General features: G+C 42.5%; 1 protein-coding gene across 1 annotated transcript; it reads right to left on the bottom strand.

Moving 5' to 3' along the window:
* Positions 1-5,077: 5,077 nt before the first annotated feature.
* LOC104518213 (zinc finger protein 512) lies at positions 5,078-23,749 on the bottom strand. The gene is given in 14 exon segments (XM_010178295.2): positions 5,078-5,107; positions 5,109-5,402; positions 5,876-5,974; positions 6,454-6,516; positions 7,827-7,928; positions 8,460-8,654; positions 9,005-9,172; positions 13,104-13,202; positions 14,455-14,541; positions 14,911-15,035; positions 16,283-16,366; positions 19,686-19,775; positions 21,689-21,897; positions 23,697-23,749. Coding segments are annotated over 13 exon segments (1,482 nt in total). The 5' UTR covers positions 21,735-21,897; positions 23,697-23,749.
* Between the last annotated feature and the right edge of the window lie 1,910 nt (positions 23,750-25,659).

The following is a 25,659-nucleotide window of genomic DNA, read 5'->3' as shown; positions in this document are numbered from 1 at the left end:
TCCTCTCCAGCAGGTCACCCCCAACCTGTACACGCACATGTACTTATAATGTCATGCTTAGTGGTGGCTTCGTCACTAGCATCGTAGTCAAGCAGTGTCCCATGGAGACGTCAACCCTCCAGACACACACTCATCACGCAGGTCACTGAGCAAGTACCGAGGACCAAATTGTTCCAAGAGCTGGTCCCAGGCCCTGGTCTGTTCCCAAGCACACTGCAGCTGCTCAGTGAAACATCCAAGGTACTGCAAGGAAAACAAAGCAGGAGAAGAGCCTGGCAAAGGTGTGGTGTCCTCACCAATGGAGATTTTTAAAAACAAGCAGGACGTACTCCATACTGATATAGCTACATAGCTACGTGCATGATGAGTGCTGCAGTGATTTCAACCCCATGTGCCACACAGCAGTTGGGCTGTTTCATGCAGGTAGGAATGGCAAATTGCTGCTGATGTCTCTGCATAAGGTGTGTCCCATTTCACAGTTCCCGCAAACCTCGACAGAACAGCTACATTTTATTGAACATTCTGGTATCATTAAAACAGCTTAAACATTGCTAAAGCTTAAAGCACTGGACAACTTGCAGGGAAGGATGGTAAGTATTCTCCTGAAAATTTCTCTGAATTATTATTAATAGCTTTTAACAATTCTTGGAACAATGGGAAAATCCTTGAGGATTAAGAAAAGAAAAAAAAAACCAAAACCCCCAAAACAACAAGATACTCTCTCTCCTCCTCCAAGAAAAAACCACAACAAAACAAACCTCTAGTGTTGTGCCAATATTCAAAAAATTACAGGCTGCGTGGTCAGTGTAAGTACAGCTTATCAGTCTGAAATCTCCCAGGCAAACCAACAAAATAGTTGACATTAAAGGATATCATAAGTAAAACCAACCAACATGGTTTCACAGAGAACAGTTTTATGTCAATATGATTTTTTAATTAATTACAAGTCTGGGTTTGTCTGCTATTGACATCGTAAATTTCTGTAAGGCGATGTTCTTGGCCCCAGGTTATACAAGTATTGGTGGAGCACATTAAACGCTGTTATTTACTAAAAGAATTGTAAATATGGATTTGTCCTAGAGAATCCCAGAGTCTGCAACTATTTCGCATCTTTATCAAGAATGTTAATGAAATTATAAAACAAATGCAAAGAAAACCTGCAGATTAAAAAAGCTGATGACAAATTAAAGAGATGAAAAGACTGATACAACAAAGTGTTCTGGAAAAGTTGCTCAACAAAAAATACAGTTATTAAGGTCTCTGCTACTGTAATTCTGTGAAATATGTTTTAGAAAAGGCAGATGAGTTTCATCATCTGCTGTCTGGCCTTAAACTCTGTTAATGTGTATTTCTAGAAACAAAGGAAATGGGCCACCAGATGCATTTTTAGAACAATTGAAAAAAGGGCTTAAGAGGGTAAATCGCAAACTGAATGTAAACAGTGTAATGAAGCAGTTGATGAGGAAAAAAAGATGTAGAGAAGAGCAGAGCAACATTATCATTGTATTTTACATAAAACAGACTATTACAGAATACCACAATTGGTTCCTGGTTTGTGTCTCTGGACTTAAAAAGCCAAAAATACACCAATCAATATATAAAATGTCAGCAAGGAACAACAGCAAGAGAAAAAAAAAAAAAAAAAGGAAAAACTGTTTTGACTGAGATTAGCAAGTCTCTTTACCTCATACAGCAAATTATGTATGGAGTTAATTATGACTACAAATATGCAGGAAGAAATTTCTGACAGCGTAAAGCTATTTAAGTTACCAGGACTGAGCAATATGAGATACAAAGGCTGAAATTAAAAAAAGTTCAAATGAGAAGACACAGCAGTTTTAGTGTAACCAATCACTGGAACAAGTATTGAGTGACTAGCTGGTCTCTTTTATCACTTCCCCTCTCCTCAAAACTGGATCTCTTTCTGAATTTGTACTTGCTCAAACAGAATTTATAAGACCAAGGCCAAGTTTGCTGGGGCAATGAGTGGTCCCATCTACAAGAAGGGCCAGAGGGAGGATCTGGGAAACTACAGGCCTGTCAGTTTGACTTTGGTGCTGCGGAAGGTGATGGAGCAGATCATCCCGAGTACCATCACATGGTACATGCACGACAACCAAATGAGCAGGCCCAGTCAGCAGGGGCTTACGAAAGGCTGGTTGATGAATTGGGGTTGTTTGGCCTGGAGAAGAGAAGGCTTCAGAGGCACCTTGTTGTGGCCTTTCAGTATATAAAAGGGGGCTTGTAAGAAAGATGGAGAGGGACTTTTTACCAAGGCCTGTAGTGACAGGACAAGGGAAAATGGTTTTAAACTGATAGAGGTTAGATTTAGATTGGACATAAGGAAGAAATTTTTTACAATGAGGATGGTTACACACTGAAGCAGGTTGCCCAGAGAAGCTGTGGATGCCCCACTGTTGGAAGTGTTCAAGGTCAGGGTGGACTAGATGGTCTTTAAAGGTCCCTTCCAACCCAAATCCTTCTGTAATTCTATATGGTAGAATTTTGACCTGGATTTGCAAAATGTTAGTCCAACTGAACTCTTAAATCTCAAAATGGATTTAACAGAAGACTCATGGGTGCTTCAACAGTAAATCTTAGCATGGTAGGCTGAAGTACAATTAGCTGGTTTTATATGTTATTTACGGCCCTGGATACACATGACGTTGTGAATTCCCCAATTAAAATATGTTCCTTGAGGCTAAATCTTCCTATGCCTTCAGAGCAGTTGAACATTGCTGCAGTCACACTGGGTAGCCCGCCTTAAGTCTGTCTACAGCAGGACGTGGGTGCTCCTGAACAGATCACACTCCTCAAAAGCAGAGGACTGTGCTGGTGCAACAGTGCCACCACCTCTTACCAGCTTAAGACAATCCAGCAAATGATCAGCTGTAACACTGATGCACCATGAATGGACTGTTGGATAATTATTTTTTTCCACATGCCATGTTATGTGGGGGAATATGTTGTCGATGTCACTGTACAAAATCCAAGTGACCACAAAGCATTCATGTCTAGAAAACAAGTCTTGTTAGTAACTTCATAAAGGACAGTAAACAGGACTCTAGACTGAAATCCACTAAGAAAAACCTCCTTTAATTCATGGGTTTATCATGTTGTCCATCTATTGGTTGGGAAGGTAGTAAACATGTATGGTCAAAGTACAGCTGTGTAGAGTGAAGTACTGAGGAGAAATGGTGCAGGCAACTGAACAGCACCAGAGCATGCAGGACAACAAAGTGGGCAGGTTGGGGTGTGTTGTGCAAGTAGGGATGGTACCAACAACACTACACACCAAACAGATAAGAAATTACATTCTCGCACTGGTGACATTTTATTTTGTTGTCTTCTCATCTTGCCCCTCTTACTGCAAACCTTATTCACCCTGCACAGAAGTCCAGGTATTTATACTTTCAGTGCAGCACTGCAACCACACTGACAGCTGGTTCCAAAAGGCAGTGTAACTACTGCACGTAAATCACAACGCAGCACTGCACGCTGACTCACTGCCATACAGGAGTCAATCCCCACGAGAGACAGACCATGCTCAGCTGGGGTCTGCTTTGCTTATTAAATGGGAGAGGCAGTTCTTGAGAACACCCTGGCCATACAGCACTTCCCACTGTCAGGGCCAATGTGATTATTCTGGTAATAACAAACACGTATAAACGAGTCTGTTCACCAGGCACTGCAATGGCTTCCCTGTGAACTTCAGCACCAGCAACTTTGGTAGATGGTGAAAATTCACAGGGAGGTAACATGGAGCCACCTGCCTATTTTCTCACCAGCAAAACTGCAAGGAAAAGGTCAAATTTTGCAACTTCCTGGTACAGTAGGTATTTGGATAACAGAAATTCTGGAGAATCTATTCTCTGAAAGACTTCCTACTAGCTTCTCTGACAACTGCTGCATTTATGGATATTCGCTATGATCCAGCGTTCATGCCAACAAGTGACTTAAAATAATGAACCCTCTTCTTTTGACCTTTTCCACACAGAGAAGCCATTGCTAATATACCTCATTGACACAAAGGAATCAGTATTGAAAAGAAACAGGTGACAGAAGACAACAAAGGTGGCATCTACAGTGCAGAAAAAAGGACAGTATGGGAGCGTGGGCATGACAAAGAACAACAGACTGGCAAGGCAGTTCAGTGGAACCTGGGTTTCAGCGTTAGCAAGACTGCTACTGTAAATATGCGCTGTCTTGCAGTAGGTTTGTTTCCCAGTTGAGTCTGAAACAAGCAGTCTTCAGAGGGCCCATGAAGGCCATCTTATTACATTAGTTACTGGGGGTCTCTAAAAGGCCAGTGAATCTCCAAAAGGTTGGAGAGTATTTATTCCTCACTAGACTGGAAGACCCTCTACCTACATTCAATGCCCAGTCCTACAGAAGACAGATGCTGGGGGAATACTGGGTTCCTGATGATGGTGACAATGATGTCCCACCACTTCCAAGCAGACCAGAGCTGATGTGCTACTGTCTGGTGCTAAGCCTAAACATCAGTGTATGAAGTTGAGACAGCGCCTTGTGCTGGAGCACACACTAGGAAGGTGTCTGCTCTTCCATGGCAGCCTTGCTGACAACAGACAGGACAGTTACAGGGCAAGCTAAAGCCTTTGCATTCTGCACAGCGCTGCTTAGTTTGTGCATACTGTGCAAGAAAGCATTCCCCCCTTAAAGAATCCAAACGCTGTGCTAGTCAGTCCCTTATAGGGAGAACTGCTAAAGAAGAACCCCGATCTCACCCATCAGAGGAAGATGACAAAACAGACAGCTGCTGTACCAGAAACCACTAAACAAGCAACTAATGTGACCCAAACTGAGACTGTAACCAGAGCAGGAACTACGCTGGGTACACTAGCAGTGCCACTGTCCAAGGGAACTACAGGAGAGGCAGCCTCTGTACCACAGCTTTGGTTTGAAGTCTCTCACAACTGACCAGAGGTAACAGTTTCAAAATCAAGGTCACCAAGTAGAACAGAGTCACAGGCCCAAAAGACATTCAGTTACTTATATTAGTGCTGTGGGTTATGAGCCTGACAGAAGTGGGGCTTGTAACTGAAAAGCTTTAGGATTACTCCTTCTCTTCTTCTAGGGATTTACTTCCGGCCTCGCTTGTGGCTGGCTTTTGGAAATTCAGCTCTCTGTGTGACCTGGGACTCCCCTTCCTCACTACTCACACTCGCATTGTCCACCCGCCGTGGACGACCTCTCTTACTTCTCCTCATTTTTTCAACTCCAGCAGTGGGAAGCTTCTTGGCAGCCAGGGTCCCAGTTCTCTTCTTTTTGCCCCGGGTCAAAGGACGTTTCTTCCGTTGCTTCCTCTGCTCTTCTCTTTGGCGGATTTTCATTAGCTTCTCAAAGCTTTTGGTGGTAGTTGTGTTCACATCAAACCAGTCCTAGAGGGTTTAGAAGGCAACAGGTTGGCACTGATAGTGGAAATACCATATAAAGCCTATCAGGGCTCATAATAAAGCTGCCCTGTGAGACAAGGGTTTCTTGAAATGTGAGGTCTGGAAAGGTCTAAGAAAGGTCTGTTCTTCCATGTTCCTCCTCAGGTGTCACTGCCTCTGGGGATCCAGATTTGATTTGGCAATTGCCTGGCTGAAGGCAGGGAAAATGCTGAAGAGCTGAACTGAGCAGTAGCAGCTTGGGTCAAGACATGTGACACGACACAACACTTGCTCCCCACACCAATGTGTAAGACTGGCTACGTTTACGCAAACCAAAAGCCACTTGAGTTCGGGACCCTGTTCCCAGCAATGAGCAATGAAAAAAATAAACAGAGCAAGCATCCAGCATTTCCTTCCCCAGACACCCTCCCCACCTCCAACAACCTGGGATTTGAGGACTTCCATCCTGCCTGCCTTACCTCAGCATGCATGGAGTTGATGTGATACTTGACCCCACTCTCTGAAATGAACTCCTTCTCACACAGGAGACACTTGTATTTACCAGCCACAAAGTCTCCCTGGCACCAAAACAAAAAAATCCATCACCAATTGCTGCCTATAAGGCTGATACACCTATATATTGTATTTGAATCTTGCTCAGATATAACCCAGCAGTAATAAGCAGAAAGTCTATTTGTACCAGACAATGCTTTACCTACAGGAGCACTGATGTTATTGACCAGTTATGCCCACAAAGCATAGGACTGCTCTGTGAGATGCTACAAGGTCACCAGCACTACCTGGAAAAAATGCTCTTGTAGCTGTCAATCTACAGGTAGGACTGCAGTTTCACTAAAATGCATGCCATTAAGATGCCTCCTCCTTGCTTCAAGCAGTGTTTGCAATGGCAACCCTATTAGCACATAGGGAAGCTCTCAAATTGTGATGAACTCAGATTAGCAGATGGCAGGACAACAGCTAAACAAAGAGGTATCTGAGGGACAGGGACAATCAGGCTATTGTTATAAAAGATAGTGAGTACAGGAAGGTTACCAACCAAGGTACACGTGCCGAGGTGAGATTTGAGTCCTGAGACACTGCCATATACAGATTCACAACCCTGAAACAGTAAAAAAAGTGTGTGTCAGCATAACTCAAGTAAGAAATCCCTTCCTCCTGCACAAGAAAGTCTTACTCTCTGGAAGACAATTCCAAAAAGGATAAGAGAGGTAGAGGGAGGGAGGTACTGAGTCCTACAAAGTCAGAAAGCTTCAGGTAAAAAGACAATTAGAAGAGACTTAAGCTTTCAGTGAGCTAAATATTTCCAGTTTCTGAGCACATTTAGACATAATAAACATTCGCCCTCTAACAAAAGCCCGAGTAAAACGATAAGAGTTTGCATTTTGCCTAAGTGCAGCACAGATTAACTTCAAACAAAGCACAGGGGCAAGTACAAGACTCTTCAATCCCTCCTGCCCTGCTCGTTTTCTGGTAGCACAGAGCAGAAGTACTGCACTCGACATCAATGGTCTCACTTAAAGGGCAGCTTTACAGGCCTTCCCCATGTGAACCTTTAGGCGTCAGTCTTGGGACAGCAGATCATGCTTAGCCAACAGCCCAGACCCTGAAACAGCAGGTAGGTGCAAGACATGCCTCTGGGTTACTGGTCAGTTAAACAGGACAGCTGCTTTCTGGGGACAGCTCTACATACAACATTATGTTGCAATTCTTATACTTGGAAATGACACAAGCCTGAAAATTGAAGAGAGTGTGCTGGGTGTGGGTAGGGCAGGGGGAAAGCATTGTCTCCACAACAAACCCAGATGGAAGCCACCACTGACCCTTGGCTATCCAGCAACGTGTGTTATGTGCATCACATCTACCATAGTTTCCACCAACGGAGCCATTTCTTCTCATTGGATCTGACTGGAGATGGCTGCGTGGGATTGCAAGAAACTAAGTGCACGTGCACAAGCATCCCTAGACCAGGATGACCGCCAAGTGTGAGTCTTCTGCAGCCCATTTCCAGCTTTCAAAGTAAAACTGAAGTGCTGCGCCAGACAAAGCCCCTCTACTCTTACATTTCCATCTCTAGTCCACCCTTCTTCTCTAATTAGATTTAGTACACCTGCTAGTCAGGCAGGGGCCTGTCATTTTTCCACTGCTCAGATCTTCAAATGGACCACATCCCAGTTGAATGTGAAAGCTGTACCAGTCTGACAGTAAGTTACTGGCTCTGAAGTGGACAAACACCCACAGAGGGCAACAGTCCAAACAGGGTCTCGGTTAAACCAATCAATCATACTGAGATGGAGAACAATTTGTCTCCCACAGAGAGACAAACTGCAGTTTCACGGTTGTGGAAAGCTCTTGGCTCACACAGACCTGAAATCTGTCCCCTCTGAGGCTTCAGAAACACTCAAGGATTACCTGATTTGGGCAGTGGACTCTTCGGTACATCTTTATCTCCGTTTTCCATTTGCACAGCACATCTTGACTAAATGTTGGCAGTCCAGGACGAGTATATTTCAGCTGAGATAAAGAGATGGAACTGAAAGCTGGAAGCAATGTTGGGGACACATAGTGCCAACTTTGTCCCTTTCACTCCCAGGCTGAGAGACAGAAGTGCTATTTCTTCTCCTACTTTAACAGTCAAACTCTCAATAACCAATCTTTTCCCATCTCACTGACTCTCTGCAAACATAACTGAAGCTGGAAAACCCCCACATGAATGCAAATCCCCCCTACCAGAATCCAAAACTTCCCATAACTTTGACTACAATAATTCCTCCAAATGTACTCACTCCATTAAAATCATAAATCATCCTTTTCTCTTGGGTTTCTCTTACAGTCTACAAGATGCTCCTGGAAATTCTGAAGCCTTAAAAACTATGAAATATCACTGCATGGCAGCAGTGATCTCCAGCCTGTGACTTGTCAGCAACATACTGCCTGTAACTGCCTTCATTACTTATTGCTTTCCATGGGCCACTAAACACTGGCAACACTGGGTACACACCAGTGCAAGACTCAAACCCTATATAGCATTTTAAGGCCTTGTACCTTCCGGTCATCTGGAATCAAGTCCTGCAGAACTTTTCTCTTGGGCCACTCTTTGGCCAGCTCTTCTCCAGCTAGCTCATGGAGATAGTAGATTGCCACCTTTGCAGATCTCCTCTGAACTCTGCCTGTGTTATTTGGCTCTCGTTTTATTTCCTTCAGGCTCTCTGTTCTTCTGTCCTCATGGAGGAAAGTGACCTGCAATGAAGGCCAAAAAAGGTCAGTCTCCTTCAATAGTTCCTATTTCAGTTACACTAAATACTGTGAATAAATATTCTGCTCCATCCTTCCATGAAGCAAAAATCAGCCTGGGGAAAGTTTACTGCCACCATGGTGATTTACTATTAAAAACTTTTCTAGTCACAGAACAGCAACAGCTGCTACTAGAAGTATCAAGGACAGAATACTCCTCAGAGAGAGAGAAAAATGCAAAGATTTTTATCCCTAATTACCCACCCAAGTAGCACATTAAAGCCTACACGTGTCTCAAGTCTGAATGGCTGAAGTACCACCATACTTTCCTGGTAACCATGGCAATCTGCACTTACCGGTCCGTGCTTAGCTCGGAGATGGTAGACAAGTCCTGCCTTTGATTTGTATGCTTTTCCACAGTGATGGCACTTCATAGCCATTTTCTCCAGCTCAGAAGCAGCCTTCCCACATTTTTTAATATGATATAGGTATCCCATTATGCTAGTGAAGCTGCCTGTGCAGCCCTGTCAATGCAGAAGAAAAATGCATGGGAGAGAAATGTTCTCCAAGTGATTACAAGACCACTGTGTACAGAATCCATAGTTAGCGGACCAAAGTACTGTCACTTTTCCTGCCTGACCAGAGACAATCAGGTAGTAAACTTTAATGTCAGTCTATTCAGATATACAAAATCTGGGACAAAGACCTGGCTGCAACTGTGAGACACTGTTTCTCAGAACTTCTTTGTAGGTAGTGGGCAACAGAAAATATATGGAATGTTAACTGAGGATGCACAAAACCAGGATTTTCAGATACAAATGGAGTTATACTTGGTTGGCTGGTCAAACTGTCTAGAACACAGTAATATTTGGGTGATGGCAAATACAACTTTCAGCTATTCCTAAGGTACAGGTATTGTCTCTTGCTGCATAACAAAAACTCCAATGGTTCCTGCAAGTGTCATTTACTAGAATATCTCTTAACCCTGAATCCAGTGATCAACTTGACACTGAGCTTGGAAGCAGGACAAATCAAACATGCATCAGCAATTTTTTTGTGTCCTTAGATGTATCCATCTGCCCTCCATCCCCTTCTCTAGCTGTGGCCAATCTCAATATTTTCAAAAACCCCATCCAAACTCACACAGTTAATTATGCATAAAAACATCTTTCCAGCTATCACAAACAACTAAGAAAAGAGCAGAATTACACATTAATAAAACACACACAGGAAACAACCCAGTATCCTCTTGATGCCGCTTGAAGACATCGACATATCAAATACTCAGAGCTCCACCTGACCCTGCTTTGCAGAGAGGTTGAACCAGATGACCTCAGAAGTTCCCTTCCAGCCTTAACAATTGTGTAATTCTTGTGTCATCTGTGTGAACAGTTTATAATACCGCTGCAAGCTAAAATGGATTATTCTTTAACGCCTTTCTCCCTGGTATTTTCCACTGAATGCATTTATCAAGTTATACCTTTGCTGAATCTACATTTACACATCTAGTTTTAAAAAGTCATTGAAAAACCCCAACCTAGAATAAAAACCAAAAACTCCCTTTTAATCACCCTCTTTTAGAGTTATCCTCTCTAAAAGGGTTTGAATGAGGATCAGACAGTAATCGAAAGTGAACTCCTTTCTAGTGTAAGCAAGACAATGTCACCTAACAAGTCATGTGTGAAGCCCGAAAACAACTAGTTGAGCTAGTTAGTGTTCACCAGACTCCTACTTCCTTTAGTCATGAGGTTATAATCAGGTATCAGTCATTCCAAAATTCATTCTCTAGGCTCAGTGCTTCACAAGCATTTATAGAGGAAATTCTCCAGGCGTCCTAGTAAAGTTGCTCAAGAGACTACTAGACTTGAAGAGGGAAGGAGGTAACATCAGGCTTGCCCATCACAAGCCATGGGACAACACTCCAAGGCTTGAGGAACGGGGTGCTAGCAAGGGCCCTAAGCCTCTTGCTCCAAGATATGCTGGGTACACTGGAGCACATTTGAAGTCTTACCTCAGGGGATCCTGAGCTAATAGGGGCCAAGAGGAAAACACCAGTGAAATACCTCAAAGGAATTAAGGTGTGTTCCTCTACAAAGGTGACAGGGCTGATAGCCCATGGACGCACCATGGGTAACAAACAGGAGGAGCTGGAAGCCATTGTGCTGCTAGAAAGCTATGACCTGGTTGCCATTACTGAGACTTGGTGGGACAAATCCCAAGACTGGAGCACTGCTATCAATGGCTAGATACAAGCTGTTCAGAAGGGACAGGGGAGGAAGGAGATGCAGAGGCATTGCCCTCTACATCAAGAAATGGATAGACTGTGAAGAGCTGTTGCTGCAGAACAGCCATGAGCAGGGTGAAAGCTTATGGGTAAGAATTAAGAGACCAAGGCAACAAAAGGAACCTTGTGGTTTGTGTCTACTACAAACCACCCAATCAAGGGGAGTCTACTGATGAAGCCTTCTTGCTCCAGTTGCAGCAGGCATCTCGCTTGCGTACTCTCATCCTGCTGGGGGACTTCAACCACTCTGACATGTGCTGGAAAAGTAGCATGGCGAGCTGTAGGCAATCCAGGAGACTCCTGGAGTGCAACGAGGATAAATTCTTAGGCCAGGTAATAGACAGTCCTACCAGAGGGGATGTGTTACTGGACCTGTGGGTCACCAATGCAAGTGAGCTAATTGGAGACATCATGACTGGAGGCAGCCTGGGCTGCAGTGATCATGCACTGATGGAGTTCGCAATCCTGAGGGATATAGGACAGGCAAAGACCAAAGTCAAGGCTCTGAATTTTAGGAAAGCAAATTTGCAGCTGTTCAAGGAGTTAGTCAATAGGACCCTCTGAGAAACTGCCCTCAGGAACAAGGGAGCAGAACAGAACTGGCAGGTCATTAATGGTGTTTTCCACAAAGTGCAAGAGCTCTTGATCTCCATGTATAAGAAATCAGGAAAGGAAGGCAAGAGACTGGCATGGCTGAGCTGAGAGTTGAATTGAGACCTGCTGGTCAAACTAAAGGGCAAGAAGACAGTGGAAGCAGGGACAGGTATCCTGGGAAGAGTATAGGGACACTGCCTGGCTGTGTAGGGATGGGGTCAGGAAGGCCAAGGTGTGGCTGGAGCTGAACTTGGCAAGGGATACAAAGAATAACAAGAAGGGCTACTGTAAGTATGTCAGCCAGAAAAGGAAGGTCAAAGAAAGTGTACCCCGCTATGAACACGACTGACAAACTGGTAACAACAGACGAAGATAAGGCTGAGGTGCTCAACAACTTTTTTGCCTCAGTCTTCACTAGCAAGCTCTTTTCCCATACCTCTTGGGTGGATGGACCTCAGGGCAAGGGCTGGGGGACCAAAGTCCTTCCCACAGTAAAAGAAGATCAGATCTGAGACCATCGGAGGAACCTAAATATACAAGAGCCTATGCGACCTGATAAGATGCATCCCAGAGTCCCGAGGGAATTGGCTGATGTAGTTGCCAAGCTGCTCTCCATGATATTTGAAGTCATGACAGCCAGATGAAGTTCCCAGTGACTGGAAAAAGGAAAATATTGCACCTATTTTTGAAAAGGATAGAAAGGAGGATCCTGGGAACTACCGAATTCTCAGCCTCACCTCTGTGCCTGGGAAGATCATGGAACAGATCCTCCTAGAAGCTATGCTAAGAGACAGGAAGAACAGGGAGGTGATTCAAGACAACCAGCATGCCTTTACCAAGGGCAAGCCCTGCCTGACCAACGTAGTGGCCTTCTATGATGGAGTGACTACACCAGTGGACAAGAGCTACAGATGTCATCTATCTGGACTTCTGTGAGGCCTTTGATGTGGTCCCCCACAACATCCTTCTCTAAATTGGAGAGATAGGGATTTGATGGATGAATTATTTGGTAGATAGTCCCTGGTCACATCCATAGAGTAGTGGTCAATGGCTCAATGTCTGGATGGAGATCAGTGATGAGTAGTGTCCCTCAGGGGTCTGTACTGGGACCATTACTGCTTAATATCATCATCAACAACACAGTGGGATTGAGTGCAACCTCAGCAAATTTGCAGCTGACACCAAGCTGAGTGGTGCAGTTAACATGCCTGAGGGATGAGATGCCATTCAGAGGGACCTGGACAAGCTTGAGAAATGGGCCAGTGTGAAGCTCATGAAGTTCAACAAGGCCAAGTGCAAGGTCCTGCACCTGGGTCGGGGCAATCCCCAGTATCAATTCAGGCTGGGTGTGACAGTTTCACTGGGCTAGCCCTTGGCCAGTTCCAACCCAACAGCCGTTCCAACCCAAACCATTCTATGATTCTATGATACTCTGTCTTTAAAGTATATCTAGAATCTTGAAACAAATCCAGCTTTGGCCAGCACCAAAGCATACCCAGCAGAAATCTCATAACATTTTACATTCATGCACCTGCTGCTGTTTAATTCAGGATACTGAGCACAACACAGCTCCTTACCTCCCTCGTACACTTCAGTTTTCCCATACGCTTCAAAACCTTCCGAAGGCGGTCTCGCTCAAGCTGCTCATCCAATTCTCCTCCTTCCTTCACAACTGGCTAAAGCAAAGCAGAAAGGTGAAAGAAAAACATAGGATGCTCAGCATTTACAGTTCTTTTCTCAGAGAATCCAGTACTCAACACACTACTGAAGGAAAGCTTCTATAATAATTAAATCTCTGCAACTTCTGATTTTACAGAAGTGTATCTAATACAGTTATCACTGTCTGTATCCCAGAACAACTGAGTTATCTTTAAAAGGAGTAAATTGCCTGAAAACCACTTTGCAGAGCAGAGTTTTAACATTTAGATATAGCTATCTATGAACAAAACCTTGATAAGATATGGTCCCAAACTACAGCTGCTGGGAAGGACAATAGTTTGTATTTCCATAGTTACTTTTCTCCTCTTCTGCCTGTGGAAAGTACTTACTCATCTCTGTCATGCAACTTTAACGTTTACTGGTCCTACCATTTCCACTTAGCCTAACTAAAGCTAAGCAGACTAACTGCCTGTAACAGTTATTCATATGCTAAACTACAGCTCAAGTTCTTCTCTATTATCTCTCCAATGGTTATTGTATATTTCCTACACTACCTTATAATAATATTACACCTAGACTGAGTAAAAAGTTAGAACTGAGTGACAGACAGACCTATTCCTCAGGGCCAAAGGAATACCTGGCCTATTTCATTTACTAGTATAGCTCTAGGTTCAGAAATCACAGTACTGGGAACTATGTAAAAAATGACAGTGACAAATTATCTAAACCTTACCCAAACTTCCCAATGACCTTTCCAAAAGTTCTAATTCTTCACAACTACAACAGGAGACATTGCCTTCTTTAAAGTAATAGTAAAGAGGAAAAGCAGACTGTAGCATTAGTCTCTTTACAGTAAATAGAGACAAGAACTAAACTGCTGGTTCTGCTTTTTTACCTTTGAACTTGTAAAGAACTGAAATCTAGTCTGCTCTGGATGTAGAAAAACTCTTGCCTTCTAGCAAAGGACTGAAAATTACAGCCTAACAAGCAACCATATATTTTCTGATTGAGAATGCCTTTTATGTGGGATATATAAACACCCTAAACAGAGATTCATTCCCTCTTTCTAAGATGTAGCATACTTGTCACCTCTGGTAACATTCTATTGTTTTTTCAGATGTCAAATCTCACAGGAAAAATAACGGGTAGACAAGATTTGAACAGCTACCACATTTGAAAAAAACACATGTTCTGTTTCTTCGTGCACCAGGGAAGGAACAAAAGACTGTCTTGCCTGTAGGATTTTTATATGCACAGTAGTTGTGTTACCTGATTGTTATGGTCTGCCATGACGTGGTATTTCATCCCTCCTAAAGACTTCAGCTGCTTCCCACAGTGATGACACGTGAACATTTCCTAGAAATAAACAAAGACATGTTGCATGTAACTGCAAATTAACCAAAGCAGTGGGAAACTCTTTTGGGAAAGGAGCAGGAGAACAGAACATTTTATTTGGGCCTGGTAACTGCCCATTAAGAACAGAAGAGATTTTCTGGAGTCTAAAATATAGGGGAACAATGAAATAGCTACTCCTTTGCTCAATACTCCAAACCTCCACCAAAAGGCTAAGCAAGAAGCACCAAGCGCAGCCTCTTACAGGACTCTTGCTTAGAGAAATTATGAGATTAAACTGGTTTTAAACGCAACACAAACCAGTGTGCAGGCATTTCTATCAGTAAGCTGAAAAGGAGTAAAGAAAACATTGCTCATCTCTCATGTTCTTACCTGCCTGCAATTTACCATATGCTTCTTCAGTCCTTCTACAGTCTTTCTCACCACAGCCCGGCATGTTGGACAGGTAACTCGGCCTTTGTCCTGAATTTCCAAAGACCATCGCTCTTCCATACTACCTGTCAAAACAAAAGGCTTGGAATAGAACTGCAAGCACACTATCTTTTTCTCCTTTGACATGCACAATGAATCCTAGAGGGAAACAGGTCACATGCTGCCAAACTCATGTCCAGCTACACTCCAGCTCATTTGCATTCTTAAATATGTCATGTGACAAGGCACACATCACTCCTTTTATAAAAGTTCTTTAATCCTACCAACCCCTTGTGAGGAGTGTTCTTCCACTTATTCAGCAGAGATTTTTCCTTCATTCATTTTTATTATACAACTACTTTAGCACACAGAGTAAAGTTCTCTTTCAGTAAACGGGTTTTCACAGCAAAAGTAGTCACAGATGTGACTGAACGGTTTCTGACAAAGTCCATGGTTCATTTCTAGCCAAATCTTTAGAACTACATTTATGTTAGCCTGCAGTTTTGGTACTGAAAGTGAACAGAGTTGCACCATCAGGCCAAGTTACTCCACAGCTAAGGAAAACTACCATGTGTGGCATGGTTTGCAGTTTCTGGCCTCTTTTTGAAGCGAAAGCTTGGCATAATCACAAGGATTATAAATTACTGATACTAGTTCTGGGAAGAAAGTGACTTAGCAGCCATCTGCTTTAATTCTTATCAGGAAAAGATCTGAAATCTTTCCTCTTTGCCCAGTAATAACAGGCAGGAGTTGTCTCTCCCCAGGTGGCTGAGGGAAAAGTCTGTGAATCAAGTGGCACTTGGCAGAAAACAGGAGTATTTAATGAGTGCTGTGAGCTGCACATACCAAGTCATTCCACTTGCTGATTCAAGGCTAATGTTATTTTTCTAGGATGGATTGCTTGGGTCTCTGGCTACCAGATTACCAGAAGAGGTGATTTGGCAGCAACAGCTACAGAGTTTTTTCTGCACACACATTCTGCTGAGTAAAAAGGTATAAACACTATTATGAGTTTTATAGTGAACCTATTTTAACAGGCTTTTGCTCAGTTCAAAAAGTGATTCTCCTTCACTGTTCCATTTTGCAGGGGTAAAACCACATGGAATGACATTATTTGGCAGTACACAGTCCCTCCAATCTTGCTCTGCAGTACTGACACAGTGCCAAAAGGACAGCAGCCAGCTCTTCTTTGTCAACAGTAAAGGGAACAACAAAACAGAAACACTGCTGTTGCTCAGATTCAAATCCTAGAATCACATTTATCTTTTAGCTGCTTTATAAACAATTCTGAGCAATTGTTTCTTCTTCTTCTTCTTCTTCTTCTTCTTCTTACCTGCGCCATAGGTTTCTGGTTCTTTCTGAACACAGTGGCCTTTTGTTTTGGAGTTTTGTTGTGTTCCAGCTTGCTGTTTTTTTCCTGTTATAACACAAACAAAAACCAGGAGATTTAATTCTGCGAGCCTTTTTACAAAAAAGCAAAGATTTTTTCTTTTTGCTAGGAAGCTGCTATTTAGTCTGCTGGATGTCTCAAAGCTACTAATTCAGAAATGTTCAACACTTTTTTTTTTTTTTAAAAGGAATTTCAAGATTATGTTCCCTGTTTGCTTTCAAAATGCACAGCTACTCACAGTTGCAGGCATTAGTTCCATGCAAATATTTATAATCTGTATGGTTGTTCATACACAAAACTCAGAGGATGGGAACTCTTCACACTGAAACATCCTCTGTTCACAGTATGGCTGAGCCAGTCTAATGACTTGTTGACAATCAAATGGACAGTCCCAATCCTCTACTCATTCCTCTTTTATTTAGACTAAGCAACTCTTATTGTTTCAGTATTTTCTCATGGGTTATGCTTTTTAGTCTCTTCTTCTCCCTGTTCTCTTCAGTTGGTCCACACACTTCCTGAACTGTAGTGCCCACTGCTGGAAACAGCACTCCAAGTGTGACCTTGCATTAGAGCAAAAGAATTACTTCACATCTCTGAATATTCCTGCTCAAACATCTCAGTATTAACACCTGCCTTTTAAAAACAAGTATGACACTGTTGGTCCCTATTCAGCTTTTGATCTGTTATAAATCTCAAATCCTCTTCTGAAGAACTGACACCTACGAGGCTGTTTTTGTCTTTCAGGTGTGCTAATATTTCTTCATAACTACAGTACCTTTAATTTTACACACTATATTCTGTTCTATTTTTTAAACTGTTTCTCTAACGTAGAGATCACTTTCAATTTTAGCCTTTTCTCCAACACACTTGCCAGATCTTTCAGCTTTGTGCCATCTACATACTTCCACGTCTTTGATGACAAAAACAATAGTTAGAATTGAACCTAGGATAGATTATGAACCATCATTCTATACTTTTTTCTGTTTCACAGAAATCATAGAAAGGTTGGAAGGGACATCCTGAGATCACCTAGTGCCACCCCTGTGTTCAAGTAGGGTCAGCTAGAGTAGGATGCCGAAGAATGTTTCCAGTCAAGTTCTGAGTATCTCCACTGATGGAAACTCCATAATCTCACTGGGCAACCTGTGCCAGGGTTTGAGTGCTCTCACAGTAAAAAAAAAGAGTATTCTTATCTTTAGACAGAATTTTGTGTGTTTTAATTCGTGTCCGTTGCTTCTGGTTCTGTCAGTGAGCACTACAGAGAAGAGACTAGCTCCCATTTCTTCATTCCCTCCCATCAAATATTTATATACACTGATAAGATTCCCCCTGAACCTTCACTTCTCCAGACTGAAGAGTCAGAGCTCTCTCAGCCTGTCCTCATAGGAAAGACATTCTAGTCCCTCAATCATCTTTGCAGCCCTGAACTAGAGTCTCTCCAGTGTATTGGGGAGCCCAGAAATGGACACAGTAGTCCAGATGTGGCCTCACCAGTGCTGAGCAGAAAGGATCACCTGCTTCGATCTCCTGGAAACGCTCATCCTAATGCAGCCCAGAATGCAGTTGGCTGCCTTTGCCACAAGAGTATGTTGCTGGCTCATGGTCAGCTTGCTGTCCTCCAGGACCCCAAGGTCCTGATCTGCAGAGCTGGTTTCTAGGAAGTTAACTCTGAGCATGTCCTGGTACATGGGGCTATTCCTGCCCAGCTGCAGGACTTCACATTTCTCCTTGATGAACCTCCAGAGATTCCTCTCTGCTTAACTCTCCATCTGGTCCAGGTCCCTGTGAATAGCAGCACACTCACCTGATATACCACCACTCATCCCACTTCTGTATCACCTGTGTACTTGCTGAGGTTGCACTTTCCCATTGTCCATGTCACTAATGAAGATGTTAAACAGTACTGGCCCCAGCATTTACCCCAAGGGTACACCACTAGTGATACGCCTCCAACTAGACTTTGTGCTGCTGATCACAACCCTCTGGGCCTAGATGTTCATCTGGTTTTCAATCCATTGCACTGTTTGTTTAGCTAACCTGTACTTTGTCAGCTTGTCTATAAAGATGTTGTGGGAAATAACACTGAAAGCCTTACTAAAGTTGAGGTGAACAACATCCACTGCTCTCCCCTCGTCCACCAAGCTAGTGACCTCATTGCAGAAGGCTAATCAGGTTGATTAAGCATGATTTGCCCTTCATAACCCATGCTGACTACTCCCAATCACCATCTTGTCCTTCATGTGTTTGGAAATGCTTCCTGGGAGGATTCTCTCCATCACCTTCCCAGGGACTGAGGTGAGGCTGATTGGCCTATAGTTCCCCAGATCTTCCTTCTTTCTGTCCTTGAAGATAGGAGTGGTATTTGCTCTCTTCCAGTCTTCAGGATCCTCTCCCAGTCGCCATGACCTTTCAAAGATAATCAAGAGTGGCCTCACAATGACATCAGCCAGCTCTCAGTGCAACCTCTCAGGCCCCACAGGACTTAGGTATGTTGAGTTTGTTTAAGTTCTCTAACCTCATCCTCCTTCACCAGGTGTAAGGCTTTCTTGCTCCAGACCTTCCCTTTGGTTTCAGGTGCCTGGGATTCCTGAAGGATTCCTTTAACTGATAAAGACTGAGGCACAGGAAGCATACCTTAGCCTTTTCCATGTCATTTGTCACCAGTTCCCCTGCCCTGTTCAGCTTGCACTCATGCTTTCCCTTGTCTTCCCTTTGCTGTTCATGTACTTGTAGAATCCTTTCTTGTTGCCTTTCACATTCCTTCCCAGATCCAACTCTACATTTGCCTTGCCTTTCCTAACCTCATCCTTGCAAGATTGGACAGCAAATGTATACTTCTTCTGTGTCATCTGCTCCTACTTTCACCACATGTACGCTTCCTTTTGCACCTAACCACTGATTAACAACCCTCTGAAGGCATGAAAGACCTACGATACCAAGCATTTCTGCTGTCCACCTCTATGGCAAAAGAAAATGAAACTAGTTGGGTATGATTTCTCCTTAACAAACCCATATTGCTGTTATCATCTAGTCATTAATCTCCAGATGTTTACAAGTAATTTGTCTGATTATTTAGTCCACAATCTTTTGGGAAACTGAAATGAAGCAGACTGGCCTACACTTGCCCTACTTCCTTTCCTCCCTCCCTTTGTTAGACTTTCTTAACAGAGACTGAAATTAGAACCATCATCTCCCACTGTTGAACAGAAACTAGTCAACAGTCTCCTATAACAAAACGCCCACAATCAGAAAGAGTTGGGAGACAGCAGAAGATGGCATTTGGGAAGAGAGGAAGTCTGAAGTATCTGGAGGTTTGTAACTAGGAATTACAAGTTATCTGTATTACCCGAAATCTTCTGCTTCTTCTTGGGAGAGTCTTTAAGATCTTCACCTTCCCCTTGCTCAGATTTCCTCTTGCCTTTCAATGGAACTTCTCCTGCTAATGAGTAAGAACAGAAATGCTTCAGTCTCATTATTCATTCTGCACAACAGTTTTGAGGCTGCTGCTGCTCAGCTTATCCTCACGTTCAATACTTTTTTAAAAAAAAAAGTATTCGTAAGGGATGTAGACACCAGTGAGCCAGACACAGCCTTTTGTCTCAGAAACATTTAGGTACTCCACAGCCTGCAATTCTCCAGCAAAACAGATACGTTAAGAAATAGTGCCACAGCATGGTCTGGGAAAATAATACTCCTCAGGCAGAGAGCCAGAAGGTGTTAGGTTATGTCATAAAAAGCTCATCTGCACATACACAAAAAGGAGCACAGAGAAACAATGGCAGGTAGGGAAACCCAAATATCCTGCCTTCCCTCACTATTTCCAGGCCTATCAAAGGCTTATCTCCATGAACACAGAGAAGTAAAGAAGCACAATGGCAGACAGGGGAACACAAATTATGGACTGAAAGAAACAGACACCTTCCTCCCAGGTCTGTCCCAGGAGACCCACCAGGATGAGTCAATGGGAAGCACTCTCTGGAGCACCCTTTGGAAAGGGGAAGTGGGCGAGCGGTGAGATGGTTGAGTTAATGTCTGGGGTTATGTGACGCATGGGATGCCAGCGAAGAACAATTATGCAAGACTGTGAGGTTTAGGAGATGCATCAAAGGAAGGGAAAGGGAGAGAATTAGCTGATTTGGGGAAGATCAGGTGTGGGAAAACAGAGGTATAAGAGGATAAAAAGGGCCACTTGCTTGTGAACAGGTGGTTGATCAGTCTACAAATCTGGACACCAAATCAGAGCGACCCGGGGAGAGCAGTGTCTGTGAGTGTCAGTCTGTCTGTAAGGAGGTCTACACCAGCGACCACCATGGCTCTGCAGGCCTCAGGAGCTAGTACATCCACGTACCAGCAATTGAGGAGACTGGGATCCAAAGGCCAGATCCCAAATAGGCTGTGCTTAAGTCCAGCTGGAGGAGAGATCCAAACTGCACATATGTGCGCACACACAAATGTACACAAAACACATATATGTACTTCTTTTATACACACTTTTTATAGATGCTTCTTTTTTCTCACTAATATATCTTTATCCTGATCAGGCAGAGAGCGAAACAGGATGGAGGCTACTGGTGTTGTTTGTGTGAGCGGTGAATGTTCCTCCTCGTGTTGATCTGTGTGGTTGGCTGTGTATACGTGTTGTATATGTGTGTTTATACCTACAGGAATACACGGTTAGTCTCACTACTGGTTGGACCTGGGGGCGTGGACCTGCAGCAACCTTGCTTCTATCAAGTTACCAGATTTGGCTTTCCCCACAACAGGATGGAATACAGATTCTGACTTAAAGAAGAAAGTGCATTAAAGAAGGGCAAAGTTTTGGTTCCCTGCCACAACAGTTTGGAAAACAGCTCCCAGGCCAGGAAATATGAATGCTCCTAGAACAACATAAGACCCAGACCACTCCAAATCAGAAACTCATAAGTGACAAAAGCTAGAAAATAAAAATAAAAACACATTCTTAAAAAAAAAAATCTACCAACCACAAAAGCTATGTCTAATCCAGAATACTGCTGAATGGTCCCCTTTTCTACAACTTTACTGTTGCTTGTTCTATTTTTAAAGCTCTCAAAGCATATTCCTGATATGATTGGCAGAACCCTTATACATATCTCTTCTATAGATAAAACTGAGTCACAGAATCATTAATTTTAATAGACAAGTCACTCAAAAAGAACTGTGTAACATCAGAGAATTTTACCTGTGTTTCTGCAGCGGAGGAATACATGAGCAGCATTACCAAGTTTGTAATTTGTGGCTGAACTGCAGCAAGTTTCAGAAGTCATCTAATCTCTCATAAAAGAAACAGAGAGAATAACAGTTTTGCACTGAGCCAAGAGTGAGGATTACCTTTTTTTTCTGAAGATTTGTTAACGTTGTTTTTTATTCCCCTCATTTCCAACCAGTAAGCAGGCCTGCGGATGGTCCGCTTGCTTCTGGACTCTGTGCTTCCGTTCACTTGACTCTTCGGTGAGGCAGAAGAAATACTGCTGACTGCCTCACCATAGTTACTGTTCAGTCCTAGGACAGTAGTTTCCGCCTCCTCAAATCGCTTAGACCTGGAAAACATCAGCTTGAAATCCTGTGCATATGTACACATACATACACGCACAACCACAATAACCTGACAGACAACATCCCTTTCATCTCCCCAAGTACTCTCAAAACTCATCTCAGAGTTCACTGATCTGCTCAGTTCTGTGAACTAAAACATGCCAGTGAGATAAAACATCCTAAATGTTATTTTTCAGTACGTCTTTTAGAAAACAACATTAGAAAGTTACTCAAGAGGAACAGGAAAAAAATATTAATCCCACCTCAAACCTTCAATTTAAGAAGCAGGTACAAGTTAATCTCAATTTAAAAATATACATTTATCCTTAAGCAACCAATGTGGAATATAAGAATTCTTCTCATTACAAGACACCTTTCCCATACCACAAAGGCCAAGATCCCCTTCAGTATACAATCCCAGAGTCAGACCTGATACAATTAAAAGACTTAATGCTAGTAAGAATTTTAACCAGTAAGGCTTTCAGCAATGAAGACAGCCTTACAGTATATCCTACAAATCACACTACATTAAGAGATGCTGCAGTGCATCCAAAGAGGGCAACGAAGCTGGTGAAGGGCCTGGAGAATAAGTCTTATGAGGAGCGGCCAAAGAAACTGGGGTTGTTGAGCCTGGAGAAAAGGAGGTTGAGGGGAGGAATCCTTCTGGCTCTGTCCAAGTCCCTTGGAGGAGGGTGGAGAGAGGTGTCAGTCTCTCCTCCCTAGTACCACGCAACAGGACAAGAGGAAACGGCCTCAAGTTGTACCAGGGGAGGTTTAGATTGGATATCAGGAAAAATTTACTTCCTGAAAGGGTTGTCAGGTATTGGAACAGGCTGCCCAGGGAAGTGGTTGCGTCACCATAACTGGAGTTGTTACAACTGGAGGTGGTGGAGTGGACAAGTAGATGTGGTGCTTAGGGACACGGTTTAGTGGTAGACTTGGACATGTTAGTTGTATGGTTGGACTTGATTATCTTAAAGGACTTTTCCAACCAAAACTATTCTATCATTCTAAGACTAATTTAGACTAGCCAGCAGCACTGATTTTTCTTCCTAGAGATCAGAGGGAACTTTTGCTTCACTATTCTTTAATATTTCTCACAGCCCCAAAATGCCTGGACATTTACATTGCTGCACATTTAATTATTATTAATTAAAACAGCAAAATTATTAGGTGTCACAGAAACACAGAGGAGTATCTGTTCTCTGGGCAAATACCATCAATGTAAGAGGAAAGAACAGGAAACAGAAACACTTTTCAACATATCTCATTGTTACCACGATTCACAAACTGAAGTTGATCGCTTGAATGATGACAGTGACGGCCACCCCAGCAATACTCGCCCACTCTGAGCCGTGGAGCTCACATGTTTTAACACATCAATCCAGAAATTAGTAACTGGGGACATGGATGGTACCAGGTCAGATCAGTTTATACTATTAGTTTAAGGAGGTACTGCAGAAGGATGGGGAGAGGAATCCTCAAATTATAGCCTTTCATTTGCAATCACACTGAAAACACATAGATTTTGGAACACTAGTCTTGAACATAAAATACTTATCTTCCCAGTGTTAAAATCCTTTTAAAAACAATAAATGAAAGCTAATACCCCTCGAAGTGTAAGAAAAGTGCTTTTCCTACAAATCAATAAGCAAAGGCAGCTGAGACTCTCATCACACAAACCAAAATTGTTGCAGCTCTTAAAATTCAGAATATTATGTAAAGACCACATATGGTTTTCCAATAGGAATCTCTCAGCTTTTATCTTGCCCTCAGTCAAACTAGGCAAGAAACATTCACCTACTTCTTGCTTCCCAGAGACCTCTTGACCTTCTGTTGTCTGTGATGTCCAGGCTTGGTGTCCTAACAAAGTAGAACAATTCACATTAGCAGCATAATTTTTCTTCTTTTTGCATGTTTCACTTTTCAGTTAAACACAATCACCTGCACTCTGAGGATGTGCATACCATCCTTTGAAAAGGAAACTACTGTTCTCTGCAACAAGGAAGTGTCATCTTTTCAACTCCAGCTGAATTAGAACTGGAATCAAAATAGGGATGAGCCCCTCTACACTCCCTCATAAAAGCAAGTCATTCCCCTCAGACTGGAGCATGATTAAGTGTTCTTTGCTTCCAATTCACTCAGCAGTACCTGCTTTCTGCCTAGACTTTATCACACAATGACAAATATTTTAGATCCTAACTTACATAATACTTATTTTTTCCTTAATGAAATAATTCTTGCATTCAACATGCCAAGAATGTTCTCTCTAGTCTCTTTTATGCCCTCTTTTCATTTTTTATCTCACTTATTCTGTCATACTCCATCATCTGCCCAGATGTTTGCTTTATCCATATCGCAGAATCCTTCTTCTTATTTAACAAAGACTTTTTGTCACTTATTGCTTGTTGCTTCTTATGCTCCTATCAAGACAGGTAATTTAACTGATACCATTGACATTATCAAGTCAGTATAAACAACCAATTTAGTCAGTTTAAACAACCAACCAGGTACGTTGTTCCTGGCATGCAGACAATCATTTATCACCTTCTTCCAAATAGCAATAATGACTCAGTGTTGTTCTTTACTGGGAAACCCAGGACAAAAATCTTGGTCATACAGACTAGAAAAAAAAATCATTGCCCAGTAGAAGTGTATGAAATACCAAAACTGTAACCTAGGAACAAAGATAGTATTTTGACACATACAGGAACTGGCTAAGAAACTGGGGTGGGGTTGGGGGAAGAAAGAATATGGATAAATTACCTATCTGCTTTACAGAAAAATGTAATGCACATTATCAACTGGACCATGCTATGAAGTGTTTTAGTTATTAGACATAAATGATACACATTACCGGGGGAAAACAGCGAATGGGGATATGACAAAATTCAAATAAGTCATAAAAATTGTCAAGAGGAGATGCTGAGAAAACTTCAGATGCTATATCGAAACTAGGGAATAGGGTTCTTCAAGGCAAATTAAATTTACCACTAAAAAAATGCACTGGAAAAAGATTAACTTCAATTTGTATTTTATGCTCTTGCTTTCTAATTTATGCATTGGAACAAGCAGTAGTTCACTCTTTGCAGGACCACAGTCAGCAACAGACATGCTAATGACCAGGTGAGAAATTCAGTAGTGGGCACTGACATCAGCTAGATGAATCCTTAAACTTTGGACTTATGGACTGTCAGACCCTCCATGGGCCTCCAGCCCCAGCATCTCCTCTCATGGAAAGATTAGGGAAGCAGGAGGAGAGAAATTCACAACTGCTTGATCAATGACTTCACAATCATATCCTGTCTTCTTTGAAGAAAAGTCAATTGAATGTTTCTGTTTGTATTACTGTGATATGGTTTACAAGTACCTAGCAGTGCCAATAGCAGTGTTTGGGAAACCCCTACATCAGAAACGTGGAGAAACCTCACTGAGGAGCAGCTAGAAAAAATTAGGCCTGCGAAGTTATACTGATAAAAATGACCAATCTGCTGCAATTGCTGGCCTAATCTACCATGAGAAGAACCTGGCGCATGTTGACAAACATGGCACATCTTTAAGATTTTTTTTGTTTTTTTTAGAACTAAAAAATTTTGCATAAAAGTGAAGATTAGGATGAAGAATTTAGGTCCAACTTAAGGATCTAAAATAAAAAAGATGATCTGTCTAGTCTTCCTTTCTGAGAATTTGATAGCGGTGATTATGAAGGAAATATCTAGACAAATTGGTTTTTAAGTTTTACAGAATCACAGACTGGTGGGGTTGGA

The sequence above is a fragment of the Antrostomus carolinensis genome, unplaced genomic scaffold (genome assembly GCF_000700745.2).
Source record: "Antrostomus carolinensis isolate BGI_N321 unplaced genomic scaffold, ASM70074v2 scaffold15181, whole genome shotgun sequence".
In the NCBI taxonomy this organism is placed as follows: Eukaryota; Metazoa; Chordata; class Aves; order Caprimulgiformes; family Caprimulgidae; genus Antrostomus; species Antrostomus carolinensis.
The sequence above is the reverse complement of the archived record's forward strand: the minus strand, read 5'-3'. Positions and strand labels throughout refer to the sequence as shown.